The sequence below is a fragment of the Periophthalmus magnuspinnatus genome, chromosome 4 (genome assembly GCF_009829125.3).
Source record: "Periophthalmus magnuspinnatus isolate fPerMag1 chromosome 4, fPerMag1.2.pri, whole genome shotgun sequence".
Taxonomy (NCBI): Eukaryota; Metazoa; Chordata; class Actinopteri; order Gobiiformes; family Gobiidae; genus Periophthalmus; species Periophthalmus magnuspinnatus.
The window spans coordinates 32,291,151-32,314,307 of record NC_047129.1 but is presented as its reverse complement, the minus strand read 5'-3'; the positions used below and the strand labels follow the sequence as shown (position 1 = coordinate 32,314,307).

General features: G+C 39.9%; 1 protein-coding gene across 1 annotated transcript in view; it reads right to left on the bottom strand.

The window, feature by feature from the left end:
- dennd1b (DENN/MADD domain containing 1B) overlaps positions 1 to 12,810 on the bottom strand; it is a 248,526-nt gene extending 235,716 nt beyond the window's left edge. The window contains exons 1-2 of the mRNA XM_055221560.1: positions 12,437 to 12,810; positions 8,827 to 8,891 (exon numbers count right to left, since the gene is read on the bottom strand). Of these exons, the coding sequence (XP_055077535.1) occupies positions 8,827 to 8,891; positions 12,437 to 12,453 (82 nt within the window). The 5' untranslated portion in view covers positions 12,454 to 12,810. The remainder of the gene's footprint in view (positions 1 to 8,826; positions 8,892 to 12,436) is intronic.
- Between the last annotated feature and the right edge of the window lie 10,347 nt (positions 12,811 to 23,157).

Below are 23,157 nucleotides of genomic sequence, written 5' to 3'. Positions count from 1 at the left end.
AAACTAACACAAAACTAACACAGTATCAACACAAAACTAACACAGTATCAACACAAAACTAACACAAAACTAACACAGTATCAACACAAAACTAACACAAAACTAACAAAACTAACACAGTATCAACACAAAACTAACAGTATCAACACAAAACTAACACAAAACTAACACAGTATCAACACAAAACTAACACAAAACTAACACTACACTAACACAGTATCAACACTACACTAACACAGTATCAACACAAAACTAACACAGTATCAACACAAAACCAACACAAAACTAACACAGTATCAACACAAAACTAACACAAAACTAACACAGTATCAACACAAAACTAACACAGTATCAACACAAAACTAACACAGTATCAACACAAAACTAACACAAAACACAGTATCAACACAAAACTAACACAAAACTAACACAGTATCAACACAAAACTAACACAGTATCAACACAAAACTAACACAGTATCAACACAAAACCAACACAAAACCAACACAAAACCAACACAAAACTAACACAAAACTAACACAGTATCAACACAAAACTAACACAGTATCAACACAAAACTAACACAGTATCAACACAAAACCAACACAAAACCAACACAAAACCAACACAAAACTAACACAAAACTAACACAAAACTAACACAGTATCAACACAAAACTAACACAGTATCAACACAAAACTAACACAGTATCAACACAAAACTAACACAGTATCAACACAAAACTAACAGTATCAACACAAAACTAACACAAAACTAACAAAACTAACACAGTATCAACACAAAACAAACACAGTATCAACACAAAACTAACACAGTATCAACACAAAACTAACACAGCATCAACACAAAACTAACACAAAACTAACAAAACTAACACAGTATCAACACAAAACTAACACAGTATCAACACAAAACTAACACAGTATCAACACAAAACTAACACAGTATCAACACAAAACTAACACAAAACTAACAAAACTAACACAGTATCAACACAAAACTAACAGTATCAACACAAAACTAACACAAAACTAACACAGTATCAACACAAAACTAACACAAAACTAACACTACACTAACACAGTATCAACACTACACTAACACAGTATCAACACAAAACCAACACAAAACTAACACAGTATCAACACAAAACTAACACAGTATCAACACAAAACTAACACAGTATCAACACAAAACTAACACAGTATCAACACAAAACTAACACAAAACTAACACAGTATCAACACAAAACTAACACAGTATCAACACAAAACTAACACAGTATCAACACAAAACTAACACAGTATCAACACAAAACTAACACAGTATCAACACAAAACTAACACAGTATCAACACAAAACCAACACAAAACTAACACAGTATCAACACAAAACTAACACAAAACTAACACAGTATCAACACAAAACTAACACAGTATCAACACAAAACTAATACAAAACTAACACAGTATCAACACAAAACTAACACAGTATCAACACAAAACTAACACAAAACTAACACAGTATCAACACAAAACTAACACAAAACTAACACAGTATCAACACAAAACTAACACAGTATCAACACAAAACTAATACAAAACTAACACAGTATCAACACAAAACTAACACAGTATCAACACAAAACTAACACAGTATCAACACAAAACTAACACAGTATCAACACAAAACTAACACAAAACTAACACATTATCAACACAAAACTAACACAGTATCAACACAAAACCAACACAAAACTAACACAGTATCAACACAAAACTAACACAGTATCAACACAAAACTAACAGTATCAACACAAAACTAACACAAAACTAACACAGTATCAACACAAAACTAACACAGTATCAACACAAAACTAACACAGTATCAACACAAAACTAACACAGTATCAACACAAAACTAACACAGTATCAACACAAAACTAACACAGTATCAACACAAAACTAACACAGTATCAACACAAAACCAACACAAAACTAACACAGTATCAACACAAAACTAACACAGTATCAACACAAAACTAATACAAAACTAACACAGTATCAACACAAAACTAACACAGTATCAACACAAAACTAACACAAAACTAACACAGTATCAACACAAAACTAACACAGTATCAACACAAAACTAACACAGTATCAACACAAAACTAACACAGTATCAACACAAAACTAACACAGTATCAACACAAAACTAACACAGTATCAACACAAAACTAACACAGTATCAACACAAAACTAACACAAAACTAACACAGTATCAACACAAAACTAACACAGTATCAACACAGTACTAACACTACACTAACACAGTATTAACACAGAATTATCAAAGAATAATCGGAGGTTGTTTTTTTTTTATCAAGTTCATAATTTGAGCAAACAAAATACATAAATAAAATCTTTATTCGATCTCAAACATAGTTCTACTTTGTAGTCTTTAAGTACTTTTTAAACAGGTACTTTAATACTTTCCACCATCACAGTACTAATAAACGACATCTCCATACGTGAAAACTCCAGCAAACTCACTCCACACAAACCTTTATAAATCAAATCAAACAATTAGTTGACGATTGATGAGCTAAACGAGAGGACAGCAGCCGTGTGTGTGTGTGTGTGTTTGTTTATACAGCACATTCATATAAGGGAAGTGTACTTTGTGTACTTTGTTGTACTCAGATCTAGTGCACACGACTCCCCTAAGTACCAGGATGTGGTGAGGGCGGCACAACGGCTGCAGCATCAGCATCTTCACAAACAGGGCAAGTCAGCATGGAAAAGGCACGAAACAGCAGCTCGAGTGAACTCTGGTCCGTCTGCTGTGTGTGTGTGTGTGTGTGTGTGTGGGGGTGTGTGTGTGTGCGTTTAAAGAATACACAACCATGATACTGTTCTACTATTTCTGATCTATTTTATACCATAATGTTGTTTCCTCATCACAAACAGACCCGGTGTTGTGTTTTGTTTCATTCACTCACATTTAAGGCCGAGTTCTCGAACAGAAAACACCCCGTTCCACCTTGTGATGTCATCGTGCGGTGATACTCGCTTGCAGTGAGTCCAAAACGCCGCTGCCCGACTTTTAACGGGAAATTAAAAAAACATGAACACATCGCTCCAGTTCTCGCGTCTTTGCACTGGCTCCCTGTTCATTTTAGAATAGATTTTAAGATTTTGATTCTAGTCTAAATGTTGATTTACTTAATTAGTTGTTTTTATTCATAATGTATTTGTGCGGCACTTTGGAAACGGCATTTGTTTGTGAAACGTGCCGTATAAATAAAGCGGATTGGATTGATACAGGAAGTGCTCTACTGTGTTGTTTTTGAGAAGGTAACAACATTATAGCATAAACGCTCAACTAAACGCTCACAAAAGTCCATTTTGCCATAATCTAGGACCTTTAAATAACAGGACATCCTTAAATCGTCACTTTTAAAACAGCAAAACTGATCTAAAACGGATTTAAGATTGAGACAGATTGACGTCCTGTTCAAATCTGCAAAACACACGTCTTCGTAGTTGAATTTCACTACAGTAACCACAGAATTTATGGGGTTTTTTTTTGTATTTTTTTACATTTTTGAGCCCACCAAAGAGTCAAAATTTATTTGAATGATCACAAAACAGTGCGTTGCTGGGGGCGGAGACGGGGGGAAGGTGAAAACAGGAATTATCAGAGCGCTTAAGTCTCAAATGCAGCACAATACACGAGTCAATAGAACTTTGAGTAACCTAACGAAGGGAACGAACTATTATATACGACATCGTGCTGGGAAAATAGACACTTTTGAAGACGATGTAAAAGTTCCTCATCAAAAACTTAACTGGAATCGTATTTTGTTTCATTTTTGTGAGTCATCGCTTTTATCTGAAGTGACAGTTTGCAGCCAGGAAGTGTTTATGTGTCACACGCCTGAGCTACAGACGTGCTGCCCTGTGATTGGTCGTTTAAAAAGGGGGCGTGGCAAAAGCGCTAAAAAAAAAAACCATTATGCATTTCTATGTGTCTGAGCCAAACTGCACTGCCAGACTCCACCTGCAGGGGGAGTTAACGTGGAAACTACTGTTTGTGCAGAAATAAAAGAACGAGGAAGCGTAAATCGACTCAACGTGCAAAGAAATTAAATGAAAATAGCAGTGTTTAAAAGTTTCTAAATGAGAGCGCGGGCTAAAAAGTGAAAGTGACCACTTCTCTTCTGCGTTGCTATGACGACGTGACTGTGGTGGGCGCGATGGGTTTGTTTGTCCGAGCGTCGGTGGGAAGAGAAAGTGTGAATGTGGCAGCTCCAGGCCTGGATATGGGAGAAACCAGGCTTATGTGGGAAGAGATGGAGAGAAAGAGAGAGAGAGAGAAACAGATGGAGAGGGAGAGAGGGAAGGAGAGGGAGATAGAGAGGGAGGGAGAGAGACAGAAACAGAGAGAGAGTGTAGCAGCTCCAGACCTGGATATGGGAAAACCAGGCTTATGTGGGAAGAGAGGAAGAGAGAGAGAGATGGAGAGAAAAGGAGGGAGTGAGAGACGGATGGAGAGGGAGGGAGGAAAAGAGAGGCAGATAGAGAGGAAAGGAGAGAGACAGAAACAGAAAAAGTGTGGTAGCTCCAAACCTGGCTCTGGGTCAATCAGGCTTGTGTGTGGGGAGAGAGAGAGAGAGAGAGAGAGAGAGAGAGAGAGAGAGAAACAGATGGAGAGGGAGAGAGGGAAGGAGAAACAGATAGAGAGGGAGGGAGAGACACAGAAACAAAGAAAACAAGTGTGGCAGCTTGAGAGCTGGACATGGGAGAACCGGGCTAATGTGGAAAGAGAGGAAGAGAGACAGAGAGACAGAGATACAGAGATACAGAGCCATAGAGACAGTGACAGAGAGACAGAGAGAGAAGGAGAGAAAGAGAGAAAGAGAGAGACAGGGACAGCATTGAGGGGAGGCTTTAGTTTTGGCTGAGTCAGGACGACGCACCAACAAAAAGCAGCGTCCAAACTGTGATTCAACAGGTGGAAAAGCGCCAACGAGCAGAGAAACAAGGAATCACAGATATTCCTTAGCATCGAGTTTGGAATTTTAGTATCGTCCCAACACTAATCGAAAACGACACAGAAACATTTTCATTCGAGAACTGTCTGAAATCACAGCTCCTGAAAGCAGAATAGTGTCGATTCAGGCAGAAGCGAAACCCAGTATTTTCCAAACCTGAGCCTTGTACAACCAGAGTTCAGCTATCAAAACAACCCCCGCCCCCCATCCACATAACCCCAACGAGGCGAGCGCTCCGGCCCAATAACTCCGCGTTGTATTTGACCCCTGGGCCATGCAAAACTGCGCTATTCCGTAGAGGCGAGCGAGCCGGATATGAGCTCGGATTGGGATCAGAGCGGGAGGAAGTTGGTTATTATGCCACAGGCTGGAGCTGGAGGTTTAAGGCTCCAAATCTAATATCGCCAGTTTCATCCGAGGACAACGTCGCCATTCCGACAACACCTCCTTAAAATATGAAGCGGCCCCGCTGTAGACTCGGGTTAGGACACGAGATATGGATGTGAAACGTACATGGTAATACTTCCCACATTTATAAAAGGTACAGAACCGTTCTGACAGGTCATTTATAGAAGAAATAACGGCGTATTTTGTGCCAAATTGAAGTTTTGGGAATGTTTTACCCCATGTGGGAAAAGACAGGAAAACTACAACTAAAAACCAATGAATATTATGGATCGGTAATACGAATATAGTTAAGAAAACGGATGTTAAAGGTCCTGGGGAAGTTAAAACTAATGCCCTAGTTAAAGCTGGACTGTGTAACTTTTCCCAAGCCAACTTTTGTCCCAAGTCGTAGTTTCCGGAATGTTTGACCTCTTGTGGGAATCAAAACTACAAGGGAAAACCATGAATATTACTGACGATGTAAATGGAAGAAAAAGGTTTTCAAACATAATAAAAGAAGTTAAAACTATTAAAACACGGCTTAAATAAAGTTGCACTGTGAAACCTTTGTTTTTGTCTCAAGCTGTTTCGGGAATGCTTGACCGCTTCTGGGAATACACAGGAGAGAGTAACAGCTACAAGTGAAACCAGTGAATATTTTTGACGATGTAAATGTAAGAAAACCGCTTTCAAACATAATATAGAGGTTAAAACTACTAAAGTTAATAGAAACACGCCTTAATCAAAGCTGCACTGAGTAACTTTTCTTTTTGTCCCAAGCCGTAGGTTCAGGAATGTTTGAACACTGGTGGGAATACACAGAAGGAATTAAAAGTACAAGCCAAAACCAGTGAATATTATTGGTGATGTAAATGTAAGAAAATGGCTTTTAAACATAATAGAGAGGTTAAAAACTACTAAAAATGCCCTAGTTAAAGTTGCACTGTGTAACTTTTCTTTTAGTCCCAAGCTGTTTCGGGAATGCTTGACCCCTTCTGGGAATACACAGGAGAGGGAAACAGCTACAAGTGAAAACCAGGGAATATTCTGGATCGCTAATACATATATAGTTAAGAAAAGGGCTGTCAAAGATGTTAGAGCAGTTAAGTCCTAATCAGGAAGTGCGTGGTAGCATGCTAGTATCGTTAGTTTTAGAGGGACAGCAAAACTCTGGTCTCTGAGAGTCGTGAAAAGTGAAAATGTGCTTATAAATTCATCATGGCGAATAATTAGGATGATCTGAATGCATAAGGTCAGTGAGGAGGAACTTTGGACGACTGCAAACTGTTTAAAATGAGCTAGCTGTGTGTTGCTAACTGTGCTAACGTAAACCCGCTGAAGGACTGTGCCTATGTCATGTTTGTGTGCAGTACTTCATGTTTGTGTGCAGTACTTCATGTTTGTGTGCAGTACTTCATGTTTGTGTGCAGTATTTCATGTTTGTGTGCAGTATTTCTTGCTTTTGTCCAGTACTACTTTGTGTTTTTGTAGTATTTCATGTTTTTGTGCAGTTTTCATGTGCAGTACTTCATGTTTTCGTGCAGTATTTCATGTTTTCGTGCAGTATTTCATGTTTTTCTGCAGTATTTCATGTTTTCGTGTGCTAACTGTGCTAACTGTGCTAACGTGAACCCGCTGAAGGACTGTGTGTCCATCAGAACACGCTATCACCAAAAACACACAGCGTCGGTAAACACGCCTGTTACGTCACGACGGCTCAGACCCACAATTACCTCGAGTCTAAACAGTCATTTGAGAAAAACCTCAGGATCAAACTCGAGACAAAACCGCGACGTCACACCACAACTTACACGCACTTTCCCACAGAGACGTTGAAGCGCTACTGTGTTTTAACATCGCAGATATACAGACTACTTAATCTGAAGTAACAGTACTCTTTATGTAACTTTATGTAACAACATGAAACGATCTGAACGTTTGTGTTTCAGCTGCTTCAGATTTGATTTAGTTTGTCTCCTTTTTGTGTCTGTTTTTGTGTAGTATTTTATGTTTTTCTGCAGTTTTCATGTGCAGTACTTCATGAAGTACTGCACAAAAACATGTTTTTCTGCAGTATTTCATGTTTTTCTGCAGTATTTCATGTTTTTCTGCAGTATTTCATGTTTTCGTGCAGTATTTCATGTTTTCGTGCAGTACTTCATGTTTTTGTGCAGTTTTCATGTGCAGTACTTCATGAAGTACTATACAAAAAACATGAAGTACTGCACAAAAACATGTTTTTCTGCAGTATTTCATGTTTTTCTGCAGTATTTCATGTTTTTCTGCAGTACTTCATGTTTTTCTGCAGTACTTCATGTTTTCGTGCAGTACTTCATGTTTTCGTGCAGTACTTCATGTTTTCGTGCAGTACTTCATGTTTTCGCGCAGTACTTCATGTTTTCGCGCAGTACTTCATGTTTTCGCGCAGTACTTCATGTTTTCGCGCAGTACTTCATGTTTTCGCGCAGTACTTCATGTTTTCGCGCAGTACTTCATGTTTTCGCGCAGTACTTCATGTTTTCGTGCAGTACTTCATGTTTTCGTGCAGTACTTCATGTTTTCGTGCAGTACTTCATGAAGTACTGCACAAAAACATGTTTTTCTGCAGTATTTCATGTTTTTCTGCAGTATTTCATGTTTTTCTGCAGTATTTCATGTTTTCGTGCAGTATTTCATGTTTTCGTGCAGTACTTCATGTTTTTGTGCAGTTTTCATGTGCAGTACTTCATGAAGTACTATACAAAAAACATGAAGTACTGCACAAAAACATGTTTTTCTGCAGTATTTCATGTTTTTCTGCAGTATTTCATGTTTTTCTGCAGTATTTCATGTTTTTCTGCAGTACTTCATGTTTTCGTGCAGTACTTCATGTTTTCGTGCAGTACTTCATGTTTTCGCGCAGTACTTCATGTTTTCGCGCAGTACTTCATGTTTTCGCGCAGTACTTCATGTTTTCGCGCAGTACTTCATGTTTTCGCGCAGTACTTCATGTTTTCGCGCAGTACTTCATGTTTTCGCGCAGTACTTCATGTTTTCGCGCAGTACTTCATGTTTTCGTGCAGTACTTCATGTTTTCGTGCAGTACTTCATGTTTTCGTGCAGTACTTCATGTTTTCGTGCAGTTTTCATGTTTTCATTTCCGATTATTTCCGTTGTACTTCGAGACTTCACAAACCGCTCTGGCGTTTACATCGAAAGTGGGATTCAAACCGCCAACCTTCACATCAATGGACAAACGCTCTACCAAACTGAGCCACCTCTTCTCCGCCCGTCACAGCTCGTGGCTCATTATTAAACTGTAAAAACACACTGTGGTTTCTCGTAGACACTGTAGTGCCTCGGGTTACACTGACGCTCACCTTCATTCTCTGACGCCGGACACGCCACCTGCACCACCAGATCGAACGTCCGCTCTGGATTCTCCCTGTGGAAACATCAAAAACATCATTTATTTTTTCTTTAGTTTAGTTTCATTTATACAGATTTATGTAAAGATGCACTGCGTAACTTTTCCGGTGTTTGTCTCCATGGAGATCCAATAAATCTAACTTTCTGCTTCTTTTCATTCACTTTTTGTACGTTTAACTTAACGACACTGCTGCTGTCTTCCAGATTTTAAGAATGATATAAAATAAATACAAAATAAATAAAAGTTTTGTCTGGAATATTCCACACTAAGGCTTTAAACGTATATACAGTATTCTTACATTTATTTCATTACGCTTGATTACGATTGACCTCGCTTCTCCAGAGATCAGACTAGTAACTTGGCCTGATAGTCTCCAACCTCACTGTTAGCGCCACTACTTCCTGTTAGCATCACTACTTCCTGTTAGCGTCGCTACTTCCCGTTGGCGCCGCTACTTCCCGTTAGCGCCGCTACTTCCCGTTAGCGCCGCCACTTCCCGTTGACGCCGCCACTTCCCGTTGACGCCGCCACTTCCCGTTGACGCCGCCACTTCCCGTTGACGCCGCCACTTCCCGTTGACGCCGCTACTTCCGTTAGCGCCGCTACTTCCCTTTAGCACCACGTTTTGCGATGAGGAAACATTAGAACAGATAATATAGTTGATACTTTCTCGCGTGTTAATTTGTTAGTACGAGGAAACGCACACGGACACCGACTCAATTTTGTTTCAGAAGTTATTTCAAACGCCGACGCAGCCGGTCTGAGTCAACAGAAGCCGTCGGTTTGAACACAAATTAAACTATTAAGTAAAATTAGGAGTAGGAAACGCACTGAACGCCCAGTCCACAGACACAAACACGCTGCCGCCACCCAGACAGGTTCTGCGGTTAATTACTCCGACACAATTCACGATTCAAAAGGTATTTGAAAAGCTCGCAGCTACAGTTAATCCTATAGATGCTGAAGACGTATTGTGTTTGTGTCGCTCTGTAGTTATAATCTACGACAACTGTGGATCGTTACGTTATAATTTGCACATTTTAAATCACAAAAATCATCTAAAACGATTACGTCACAGTGGGCGTACACAGGTGGAGGTGAAAACGGGGGTTTATCGACAAAATGGCGTCTTGGAAATAAGCGATTAAAGATTAAACTCAAACATGCACAATTTATTTATTTTTTTAAATTGGATATTCTTTGTGGTTTGTGTTTTCAGGTCTGGTTCTGCGCCCGTATTATTGCTTTCCATTAATATAAATATTATATTTATTATGCTTCATACTTCATACTCATACTTGGCTACGGCTATTATTATTATTATTATTAACTTTTTTTTTTTTTTTTACTACTGTCATTTATTTTTATTTATTTATTTTTATTTTATTTTTTTTCCACAAATTCTGTATGGTTTGTGTTTTGCTTTCTGGTCAACTTTAATATTATCACTTACGTTTACCATACTTAGCCATTATTATTATTATTTTATTTTTTTTTATTATTATTATTATTATATGTAATTTACTTTATGCATGTTTTTTTTATTTTTTTTTATTTATATGTGTGTATATGTACTTTTTTCTGTTCCGGGTGAGAGAGGAGGGAGGGCTATAAAATGTTAAAATGCAATAAAAAATGTCAATAATAAAAAAACTAAACATGCACAAATCTTTCTAAATGCAACTTCAACGGGGAAAATGAGAAGGAAACGACTAGAACACGGGTAAAATATCTGAAAAGTACATTTTGCAGAATAGATCCACTTTAAAGGAACTGTACTTTTCTAAAGATACTCAGCCCAGGAACAGACACACAGTCAAAACAAGAAGTTAGTTTGGACAGAACACGCTGATTTTGAATGTTCCAGATTATCGTCAACAGAAACGACCTGTTTTAGGTCTAGAACAGGACTAAACCAGGTCTAGAACAGGACTAAACCAGGTCTAGAACAGGACTAAACCAGGTCTAGAACAGGACTAAACCAGGTCTAGAACAGGACTAAACCAGGTCTAGAACAGGACTAAACCAGGTCTAGAACAGGACTAAACCAGGTCTATGACAGGACTAAACCAGGTCTGTGACAGGACTAAACCAGGTCTATGACAGGACTAAACCAGGTCTATGACAGGACTAAACCAGGTCTATGACAGGACTAAACCAGGTCTAGAACAGGACTAAACCAGGTCTATGACAGGACTAAACCAGGTCTATGACAGGACTAAACCAGGTCTGTGACAGGACTAAACCAGGTCTATAACAGGACTAAACCAGGTCTATGACAGGACTAAACCAGGTCTAGAACAGGACTAAACCAGGTCTAGAACAGGACTAAACCAGGTCTAGAACAGGACTAAACCAGGTCTAGAACAGGACTAAACCAGGTCTATGACAGGACTAAACCAGGTCTATGACAGGACTAAACCAGGTCTATGACAGGACTAAACCAGGTCTAGAACAGGACTAAACCAGGTCTGTGACAGGACTAAACCAGGTCTAGAACAGGACTAAACCAGGTCTGTGACAGGACTAAACCAGGTCTGTGACAGGACTAAACCAGGTCTGTGACAGGACTAAACCAGGTCTGTGACAGGACTAAACCAGGTCTAGAACAGGACTAAACCAGGTCTATGACAGGACTAAACCAGGTCTATGACAGGACTAAACCAGGTCTATGACAGGACTAAACCAGGTCTGTGACAGGACTAAACCAGGTTTAGTCTAGGACTAAACCAGGTCTAATCTAGAGGGAAACAAGGTCTATAACTGGACTATTCCAGGTCTAAACTAGAACTAAACCAGGCCTAAAATAGGGCCGAAATAGGTCTATAATAGGACTAAAGCAGGACTAAACCAGTTCTAAACCAGGACTAAACCAGGTCTAAACCAGGTCTATAACAGGACTAAACCAGGTCTAACAGTCACATAATTTCCACTGTTGTTCTAAACAAGAAATACCCAAAACACGACAAAAAAGTGGATAAAATTAACTCAAAATCAGTCCAACCCACGACCTGAAGAGCTCTCCAAGTGTAACCTCACATGCTCACATGCCACAGTTTGAGAAACACTGATAAATAGTTACAGTTAACCCAAGACAATGCAGACTTAAAAAAAACAAACCCATTCAAAAATCTACAGCTGAGTGTCTGAGCGTAAACGTCCCTGATACTGACGTCAGTCGTCACTTTATGTCAATAGGGGCTGACGCGTTTGTCCAGTTTGCAGGTCAGTACTTCTACACTCTGTCCCTCTCTCTCTGTCTCTCTGTCTCTCTCTCTCTCTCTCTGTCCTGCTGCCTACGTGTTCCTGCTCAAACCAAACGCAAGCCCCCTCCACTCCACAGAGCAGCAGTAAAGCCACAAGTAACCTGGTCCTGGCACCGGGTAACAGAGTGTCAGTGGAGCCGAGCCAGGACCCAGCTGGCCGGCCTGTTAAATCCACGCCTGGAGAAGAAGGGGAGGGGGTCAGATTTGCAAAAAAAAAAAAAAAAAAAAAAAAACATTCCCCAGACCTGTCAGCGGGACGTACGCGCGCGCCAGACCCCTGAATAACGCTCTTACTTGATCCTGCAGTCCATGTTTCGTTAGAACATCGCCACAGCTCCGTGCGCACTGACGCTCGGCTGCTCGGCGCGGTTACTGCTGCTGCTGCTGCTGGTGGTGGTGGTGGTGCTGGTGGTGCTTTGCTTCTTCTCCAGCTCCGTCCTTCTTCCTCCTCCCGCTCCGTGACTTTTCCTCTTATCTGGTAGTTTCTTCGGGCTGACAGCGGTGCCACATGCTCGCAGGGCCCGTGCGTAAAGGCAGGACGCGCGTTGGGGACGTTTTGGAGACGTTTGCGTGGAGTGTTTGTCCTCCTTCCCCCCCCCCTGCACGGGCGCTCGGTCGGTCGGTCGGTCGCTCGGTGGTGGGTCGGTCACGGCGCGGATTTCCCACAACAAACCTCCGTCCAGGAAGTGGCGCTTGTCAGAGGGGAGTGACGTCAGCACGCAGACACGCGCACCTTGCCTCCGCAGAGCGTCACAGCAGCGGAACAGAGGGGATGGAACAGAGGGGATGGAACAGAGGGGATGGAACAGAGGGAATGTGTGGAGAGGGAATGTGTGGAGAGTGGAGGAGGTAGAGTAAATCTTTAGGAATGATTAGGAATAACAGAATTTTATTTGCAAACATAAAGTCTGATACAAACCTACAACTTAATGCAAAACATGAACTTTTTTTCGAAAAAGACATTGTAGCAAAAAAAAAAAAAAAAAAAAAAAAAAGATGTCTAGAATCTAATCCTCATCCTCCAAATATCATAATCATTGTTGTAAATTTTCTAGCTGTTATATTTCAGTCCTTTTTATCCTAATATAAATTCTCTAAACTATTGTACAAACACAAAGGCCATGGAAACAAAAGCTCCATGTACAGAATTTAAAGTATAAAATGTATTATTGTATTAAATTTTCTACATTTATTCATTATTATTATTATTTATTTATGTTTACATTTTTTTATTTATTCATTATTATTATTTTTTTTTTACATGTATTTATTAATTCATTATTATTATCATTATTATCATTATTATTATTATTATTTCTATATGCTTATTTTATTTTTTTTTATTTATTATTAGTAATTTGCTCTTCTTGTTGATACCATTGTATATTTGAAATTAAAAAAATAAATAAATAAATAAATAAATAAATGGGATGATGTGCAGTAGATTTCCACAAAAATAAACCTCAGTGATTGTCATTGTGATATTCAAGATGGAAAAAGGAAGAAATGAAAATAAATAAATAAAAGAGAATGGAGACTCAACCCTGAAACTGAACGTCAAAACTTCATAACTAAACTCATTCATTCATTTTACCTGCGAAAATAATAAAACATTAGCTCATAAATAAATAAAATTAAAAATAAAAAAAAAATCAATATAAATGTATGAGTGAATTTATGTCTCAAAGCTGACTTTTTTTATTTTTTTTACACAGTTTTAATTAAATTCCAGAGTCTTATTCCTCAAACAGACACATCTTTGCTCTTAATTTATAGCAACTACTTTTTAAATTTAAAGGGCCGACGCCGATGGGACCGTCCTCGTTCACGAAACAAGAACGAAATGCCAACATTTTAAACTTAACTGCATCTGTAAACTTTAATATATTCGATATTCCTGCTTTATTATTTATCCTTTTTGCCCTTTTCTGTCGTTTAATTATAGAATCAACATTTGTTTTACAGCATTTCCACAAATTTTCCACCATCTGTTTGTCTCCAGGGAGATTTTACAGCTTTACCTGGAACACCGACAGTTTGGCTCCAAGTGAACGCAGCATTTATTTTACTGCACAGACAAAAAAAACTTGAAAAACATGTGTTCTTACTCCACAGAGCTGATCTGTAACTTGGCCCAGATGGAGACGGTCTGTGTTTAGTGTCATATTCTAGCCAAAAGTTTACAAAATTTACAGATTTAAAGAGATTATATAGTGAAAACAATTAGTAGTCGACTAAAGACCCGTCCTGTCGATCGATTAATCGTCTGAAAAGAGGGTGTAGCAGCCAAATGTACCTCCAGGCCTCAAGGTGTCACTGTTACATGTTCTGACACACCTGGGCCTCACCTGTGGCTCTTAAAGGGGAGGTCTTTAGTGCAGGAGGAACAGTCTTTTGAGCATTTTAAGGGAATGCATGGAGATAAAAAAAGGCATCTGACGTCCATTTTTTTGGTGTATTGAGCTTATTTTTTAGGAAACGCGTCTGAAATATCCTAACTCCCATCGCTCCCGTTCTTAAATCACTTCACTGGCTCCATTTCATCCCGGATCGAATACAAAATCCTTCTGCCGAGCCATAAACGCAAACCGCACCCTCGGATCTTCAGGTGGCTCCCTTCAGGTCTCACCGCGAGGCTCTGAACGATGGAGGACCGAGCATCCTGTTTCAGAAGCATTATGATTCTGGAGCTTCCTCCCTGTCCAGAGCCACACAGAGCCTGAACTTCTTTTTTTTAAAGCAAATCTAAAGACATTTTTATTTAGAAAAGCTTGCCGTTGATGGTTTTAGCATTTAGCAATTAGCATTTTAAAGTTCTCTCTGGGATTTTGTTGAATGAGCAGTGGGTGCAGCAAAAAGGATCAAACTGAAAGCTAAATAGTGACGTTTATGCAGCGTTTTTTTCACTTTTAAGTCACTCAAAGCACTTTAGATGAAGGAACCGCACACATTATTCATATACCAGTGCACACAGAGACACTGCGGGCGACGTGGGCGAAGTGTCTTGCTCAAGGACACAACAGCAGCGTTCATTTGTGGGAGCTGGAATCACGTCTGACGCACGTAAAGCTGTTTTTAATCCTGCGGCGTTTGGTTCTAGCGCAGCAGGATATGTTGATGTTTTATTGCTTTATCGTTCTTATGTGTCGTATTTTGTGTTTTTGTTTGTTGTTGTTTACGTAACACACTTTGGGCAGATTAATTTGTAAATAAAGTTGAGATAAATGCGTCTTTACCCTTATTATTTAAATGCACCTTGATGTAACCGTATCCTTCTGGGTCCTGTATGTGACAATACTTTTTTTTTTCTCTATAAAGTCCTGGTGTCCACATATGAGGACATTATACTGCCCCCTAGTGGTGACAGAAGAGAATAACATATTATAGTTTAGATTCAACATGGACTTTGTTAAAGGCTCATGCTCATGTCAGTTGTCTGTTTCTCATTTTGTTTTTACTCAGGACGAACGTTGCCGTGTTCAGGCGCTTAATACATCGTTTTTGCAAATCTTTACTCAAATGTGATTTCATTTTGTTCTATCAGAATCATTAAAAAGTAGAATAAATGTGCTCGTACGTGGACATCATTTTTCGCTCATCAGGTCCAATCAGAACAAATAATAAAGATAAATTAATACGTAACAGTTCAGGTGTCAGGAGGTTATTATATATATAAAGTTGAATATTAAGTGTTTTATTTGTGTTTGTGTTGAAGTCCTCGTGTGGAAATGTGCCGTTTAGTCAGAGCTCGTCCTCTGCTAAATTGAAACCAGGTTTAGACGGAGCTCTCAGGAGACGGGCCTGGAGGAGAGCCAACCCCACCACCACCAACACCGGCCCCACCACCTACACCACCAGCACCAGCCCCTCCACCACCAGCACCAAAAGCCCCAGCAGCCCCCGACCAACCGAGGTAATTAAGTGGCAGCAAACTGAGGGAGACTCAGGCATCTGCATGAAATGATCAGAATAAAACAACAGAGAGAGAGGGAGAGGGGGAGAGGGAGGGAGAGGGGGAGGGAGAGGGGGAGAGGGAGGGGGAGGGGGAGGAAGAGGGAGGGGAAGAGAGGGAGGGAGAGGGGGAAGGAGGGGGAGGAGAGGAGAGGGGGAGGAAGAGGGAGGGAGGGGGGGAGAGGGAAGGAGAAAGAGAGGGGGAGGAGAGGGAGGGGAGGGGGAGAAAGAGGGAGAGAGGGGGAGGAAGAGAGAGGGGGAGGAAGAGGGAGGAAGAGGGGAGGAGAAAGAGGGGAGGAGAAAGAGGGAGAGAGAGGGAATGAGGGAGGGAAGGAGAGGGGGAGAAGGAGGCGAGGGAGAGGGGGAGGAGAGGGGAGGAGAAAGAGGGAGGGAAGAAGAGGGGGGAGAGGGAGAGAGGACAGAGGGAGGGGAGAGAGAGGGGGAGGGAAGGAGAGGGGGGAGAGGGAGAGAGGACAGAGGGAGGGGAGAGAGAGGGGGAGGAGAGGGAGGGGAAGAGAGGGGAGAGTAGAGGAGGGAGGGAGGAGAGCAGTAGGGAGAGAGGGAACGAGGAAGGGAAGGAGAGAGGGGGAGAGGGGAAGCAAGAGGAGGGGGGTGAGAGAAAGAGTAGACAGGGAGAGGGAAGGAGGGGAGAGTGGGAGAGAAGGGGGGCAAGAAGGTGGAGAGAGGGGGAGAAGGGAGAGCAAGAAAGAGGGGAAGAGGGGAGAGAGGGAGAGAAGGAAGAAGAGGGAGGAAGGGAGGAGAGAGGGAGAAAGGAGAAGGAGAGTGGAGGGAGACAGAGGGGAAAGAAGGAGGGGGTGAAACAGTGACAGGGAGGGAGAAAGAGGGAGAGAGCAAAGGTTGAGACTTGAGAGGGAGGGGTGGAGGGGAGGGAGAGGATGAGAAGAAGAAAGGAGGCGGAGACAGGGAGGGGAAGAGGAATGGAGAAAGAGGAGAGAGGGAAATGAGATGGACGGAGTCATGAGAGAAGAGGGAAGGGGGTGGTTAAGAGAGGGAGGAGGTGACAGAGAAAGGGAGAAAGGTGGAAAGAGAGAGGGTGAGAAGGGGAAGATGGAGAGAGAGAATGGGACGGGGTGATAAGGATAGAAAGAGAGGGAGAGAGGAGAGAAAGAGGAGCTGAAAAGAAGGCACGAGAAGGTGAGAGGGAGAAAGAAAAGATTGAGAGAGTGAGGGAGAGGGGGATGAGGTCTGGAGACAGATGGAACAGCAGTGTCACATTTCACACAGACACTTTAAAGCTTCACTCTGCAACTTTTCTGGTCAAGGCCTTGCAGTCTGCTCGTCTCCGTGGAGATGTCATTACTTTTGAAAGTTCCACAGTTTGACTTTAAACTTGTCAATGTCCACGGAAACAAGCGACAAGTGAAAAGTGATGCCACAAATCTGAGTTATAGGCGAGATCTATGGAGAGGCGAGCTGCTCATAAAGAATACAGTTTGTCACAGCGATATTTATATTTATCAAACTTGACTTTAAAAATACATTTCAATATTTTGTGACTTTTTCAAATTACAAACTAGAATCTAAAAGACAAAAATAAGATTTTTTTTTATGCAAATGAATAGAAACATAATAAATATTTATTTTTAAAGATGCAGTGGTTTTCTTCCTGGAACAGAGGTCACTTTTTTGTGGGCGTGGCTTGTGACGTCCAGTGACAACTCACCTTTAAATCAGCCGAACAAAAATGTGTTCAGATGCATAGAACAATTCATTTTAGACTTAATTAATTAAAAATTAATTAATTAATTTTAAAAAAATCTATTAAAAAAAAGTAAAATGAAAATAAAATAAAAAACATATTAAAATAAATACAAAAAGAAAAAAAGAAACAATAACTAAAAATAAAATAAAAAATAAATACAATAAAATAAAAAATAAATAATAAAATAAAAATGCAATAAAACAAATAAAAATAGTAAATACAATAAAAAAATACAATAAAAAAATAAATACAATGAAATAAATTAAAAATAAATATAATAAAATACAAAAATAAATACAATAAAACAAAAAATAAAAATAAATAAAATAAAATTCAATTCAATTCTCCCTCGACTGGCCTGGGACGGCTTTGGGGTCCTATTGGAGAAGCTGGAGGAAATGTCTGGGGTGTGGGTGGTCCCTGCGACCTGGCCCTCGATAAGCAGCAATAAAAGGATGGAATGAAATAAAATTACAGTGGTGTAATTTTCAGCGTTGTTCCTGGTCGTTTTGCTAATGAACATCCACAGAACATGTTTGAACGGGTCAGAAACCCTCATGAATCTGAAACAATAACGGCGTGTCAAATAAACACAACTTCTATACGCGCCGTGTTCACCCCGTAACCCCCTTCAGGTCCTGACCCCGGATCAGAACCACTGCCCCCGACCCACAATCCACCGCTGATGTGGGTGGAATTCAAATGACGAGGTCGGGACCAAACCCCGGATTCTCTGCCAACGTAAGAGCATCATCGGGAATATTCAAACGAGCTCACGACTCGCACATCTGCTGATTAAGTTTGATTTAGGGTCAAAAAAACAGAGGTGGAAGTACTCATTTACATTTAAGCGCATCTACTCGAGTAACTTCTTAATGCACATGTGTCAAACTCAAGGCACGGGGGCCAAACGCGGCCCGCCACATCATTTTATGTGGCCGGCGAGAAGATAATAAATTAAAAGGCATGACTGTCATTTTAAAATAAGTCTGTGCTGCTTTAATGTTTGCACTGACAATAAACTAATGAGATTCCCAGCAAGTGGAACTGAGAAATATTTGCAAATAATCATCACAAAATGTTCATGAAGAGGAAAATTGTCGGTGTGGAAGGAAGTTTGGAGGAAGAAAAGTGAAGGTGAATATAAGTTTGTGCTTTGAGGAGAAAATCTGTATGTTTTTTGTGTTTTGAGGCGAGGTCGGTACAATCTATGTTGACATTTTGACACTGAACACGGAGCTAAGTATGAAAAAGTGAGTCTGCAAGAAAAACAACAAATTGTCCAATAATTAAAAGGCTGTAAAAGGACGAATTTGAAGCAGAGCTGAAGGTTCTGACCAGATACACACTTTTAAAAATGTCACTTTATCACAGAAACCGTTTAAAACAAGTTTAAAAGTATTTACATTTATTTTACATGACATTTGTTTACATTTAGTGACATTTATCCTGCCGCACAGTCACATCTGGCCCTTGATGGCGGCCATTTTGCTGCTGTGGCCCTCGGTGAAAATGAGTTTGACGCCTCTGTCTTAACGCATCAATAATAACATATAGTACTCGAGTAAAAGTTGCGGTTCCGCTTCCCTCTGTGAGTAAATTTAAAGTAATATGTGCTTTACGTCGATAATATGAAATAATTTGAACGTTTTTGTTTTGTAATTGTGCAGGAAGCGATTCTAGAGCAGGGAGAGGGTTGGAAGAAGTTTTTTTTTTTATCTTATGAGATGAATAAAGAGCACAAACAGCAGGTACATGTGTGAGTTACATTAAAAAAGGAGCCTCCAGTACTTATACTCCAAGAAAAGTACTATCTATTGAAGGCTACAAGGTCAAAAATGGATGTACCGTTCGCTTTTTACATGAATACATCACTGAAAAGACGTACTACACGGCGTCTTCTCAACCTGACGATGAAGAGCTGTGTCCTGTAACCGAAGTCGCAGGTTTCAGCGACTTTTCGACATCTTAAAATAAGCGTGCGTCGCATTATTATTGAGAAACAAGTTCACCTCAATGTTTGTATCACAGTTTTCAACACGAGGTTTAAGAGTCAAGTTATAAAACAAAACAAAAAATCATGCTTTTTTTGGTTTTATTTCTCGCGGCTCTTTCATATATGATTTAGTTTGGCTTAAATTTTGCGTCCATCCTTTGAAAGCATCAGGTTTTTTCATTTAAACAGCACCTTTCACTTTAAACTGCACATACTCAGCACTTTGAACATTATTTGCACTTTAAAAAAGACAATTGCACAAAAGGAATTTTAAGATTTGTTTGTTTGACTTGTCCACTTTGTTTTTACCCCGTTTTATATCTGGAGAAACGGTGACATTTTAATTAAAGCTGCGTGTCCTGGAGTTAAAAGACAACAATAATAGATAAATAGCTTAAAATAATAAAAAAAAGACTTAAAAATAAACAAAAAATAGACTCTAATGTAACATCTCCGTGAAGTATTAGTGCAACGTTTGTTTGAGAACGTTTTAAAGTGTTCGTGTCGCGTAATTTGTAGTGTTTTTAGTGAAAAGTTTTAAAAATGTTAAACTTACCTGCTGTGTCCTTGTGTCCAGGTGTCAAAGAGGTCCCCAGGGAAACGAGCTCCCTTTAAAAGGTTCCGGGGGCAAGACCAATGTTGGGTATTTTAAAGGTTTATGAATTTTAAGTATATTTGGTGTTTGTTTTTAGGGTTTATGTGTTTATATAAATGTATGAGGTTAATTTGGTTTATGTGTTTATTTGTTTTCATGGAGGTGTAAGAGTTTTAAAGAGCTAATGTTATTTTTAAACACCCATTTTAAGTAACACTAGTTTAATCCAGTTAGTGGGACGATAAAAAAGGCGCCTGAAACAATCACGTCATGTTCTGGAGGAGACGCTCGAACCTCCATTTGCTTCTGTCCCATGTCCTACCACTAAAATCCTATGTTACAATCCCACTGTGCAACTTTTAGCGAAAACGTAAATTCTAGTAGATAAAAAAACACATATATCACCATGGAGAATGTTCCTCCATCCATCCATTTTCTTCCGTTAATAGGGGGAGTTGCACCTTTAAATCAGCTGAACAAAAATGTGTTCAGATGCATAAAATAACCAGATGTGTTTGAAATTTTAAACTTAAAAAAATAAATAAATAAAATAAAAAAATACAATAAATAAAAAATAAAAAATACAATAAAAATAAAAATAAATGTAATTAAAAAGTAAAATAAAATAAATAAATAAATAAAAAGAAACAATAAACAATACACTTTAAAAAGAAATAAAAAACAAACAATACAATAAAAAATACAATAAACAATAAACTTTAAAAAGAAATAAAAAACAAACAATAAAATAAAAAATACAATAAAAATAAAATAAATAAATACATAAATAAAAAATTAATAAAATAAAATAAAATAAAATAAATAAATACATAAATAAATAAAAAATACAATAAAATAAAAATAAATGTAATTAAAAAGTAAAATAAATAAAAAAGAAATAAAAAAACAATAAAAAAATTAAATTTTAAAAGAAATAAAAAACAAACAATGAAATAAAAAATACAATAAAATAAAAACAAATCAAAAATAGTAAATACCCGGCCCCAGATAAGAGACCCAGCCCCGCTTATCCAGGGCCGGGTCGCGGGGGCAGCAGTCTAAGCAGGGACTCCCAGACTTCCCTCACCCCGGACACGTCCTGCAGCTCCTCCGGTGGGACCCCGAGGCGTTCCCGGGTCTCCCTTGGCCTCCTCCGGGGCCTATTTTCGGTGGGACATGCCCAGAACACCTCCGTAAAGAGTCGTCCAGGAGGCACGGGGGGGGAATGTTCCTGACTACGGTTTTAACTTTCTATTTCCACGGGCTCATCAGAAAAGTCGCACAGTGAGGCTTTAATGTTTTGCCCTTCCAGTTCCATGCACTTCGGTGTTTCCCTAAATCCTTTCCTCCTCTTACTTTGTCGTCTCTCTGTAAACACCGTGTCCTCACAGTGGCTCCATTAGGGGGCGCCCTGTTGCGTGTAAACCTGACCCTGTTGACGCGTGATTAGTCTGAGTGTATTGACCTCTGGTGTCCGTCAGAAGACACTTGTCAGGAGGCATTAGCGACGCAGACACCGGACCCATCAGACCCCCGCAGCGCTGTGTAACCTTGGACATGCTCATTAAGTCCACTCATCAACACGACTACGACTTTACCACGGAGAGCGAGGGGGACGCCACGGACAGCCACGAGTCTACGGCCTTTTGTTCAGCGCTTTGGTCCAATTATGGTTATTAAAGGTGCACTGTGGAACCAGAGTTTAACGTATCTACGTGACGTCTGCGTAAATAAAGAAGCGGACGAAGAAATGAGTGCGACGTCAAACGAAGCTCGTCGAGGCTAACGGTCATAGCGGCGAATTTGGAGTCGAGTTTCATGTTTGTAATTCCGACCGCGAGTATCATAGCAACCAAAGTGCCAATCAGGAGTGAGGATGTTGAAAGTAAAGGCCCTTCCCGCTCGCATCGCTGGTTTAGCAGGGAGCGGACGCTTAGCAACGCCGTCAATCGAAGCGGTTGCTAACGTTAGTGGGAGTGAACTCACGGAAAGACGACGCTTGATTGGTCTGTTATTAATGTTCATGTCTTGATTTACAGACACAATGGTGAAATAAAAACCCCAGGATCAACATTTAAGACCAAAATGACGAGTCCGACAGCTGCAGTTAGAGAAAAAGGGCGATGGTTTTTCAATAGAAAGTGAATTGGAGCCAGAGTCGATGGAGCCAGAAGTGCGCCCATGATCATTTCTTGTTTGGAAAGTGGCAGCTAGCAGGTTAGCTCTGTCCATTTATATAAACAGTCTATGGTTGTTGTTGTTGTGGGTTTGATTCTTGGTCTCGTCCGTTTGCTTAATGTCTCTACACACTCTCTCCCCGTTTCATGCCACATCTGTCCTAATGAATCATTCAAGCCAGAAAAAACTGAACTGAAATAACTTTTAAAACATGAATTCTTGTTGCGAGTGGCTCGTTCTCCACAGATCTGACCTGTAACTTGTCTTTGTAAAGATAGAGAAGTTTCTACTCTAAACAAAACCATAAAATCGTTGGAACAGATCGTGCTGTGGATTTAACCGCCATTTTGCTGTTGTTTAGTAAAAATAATGATTTATCAGAAACACTGACTCTCCATGTTAAGTCCTGGTCTAGTCCTGGTTTAGTACTGGTTTAGTCCTGGTCTAGTCTTAGTTTAGTCCTGGTCTAGTCGTGGTCCAATCCCTTTTTTAGTCCTGGTCTAGTTCTGGTTTAGTCTTGGTTTAGTCCTGGTTTATTATTCATAATTTAAAGTTAATATAATTTGAAATAC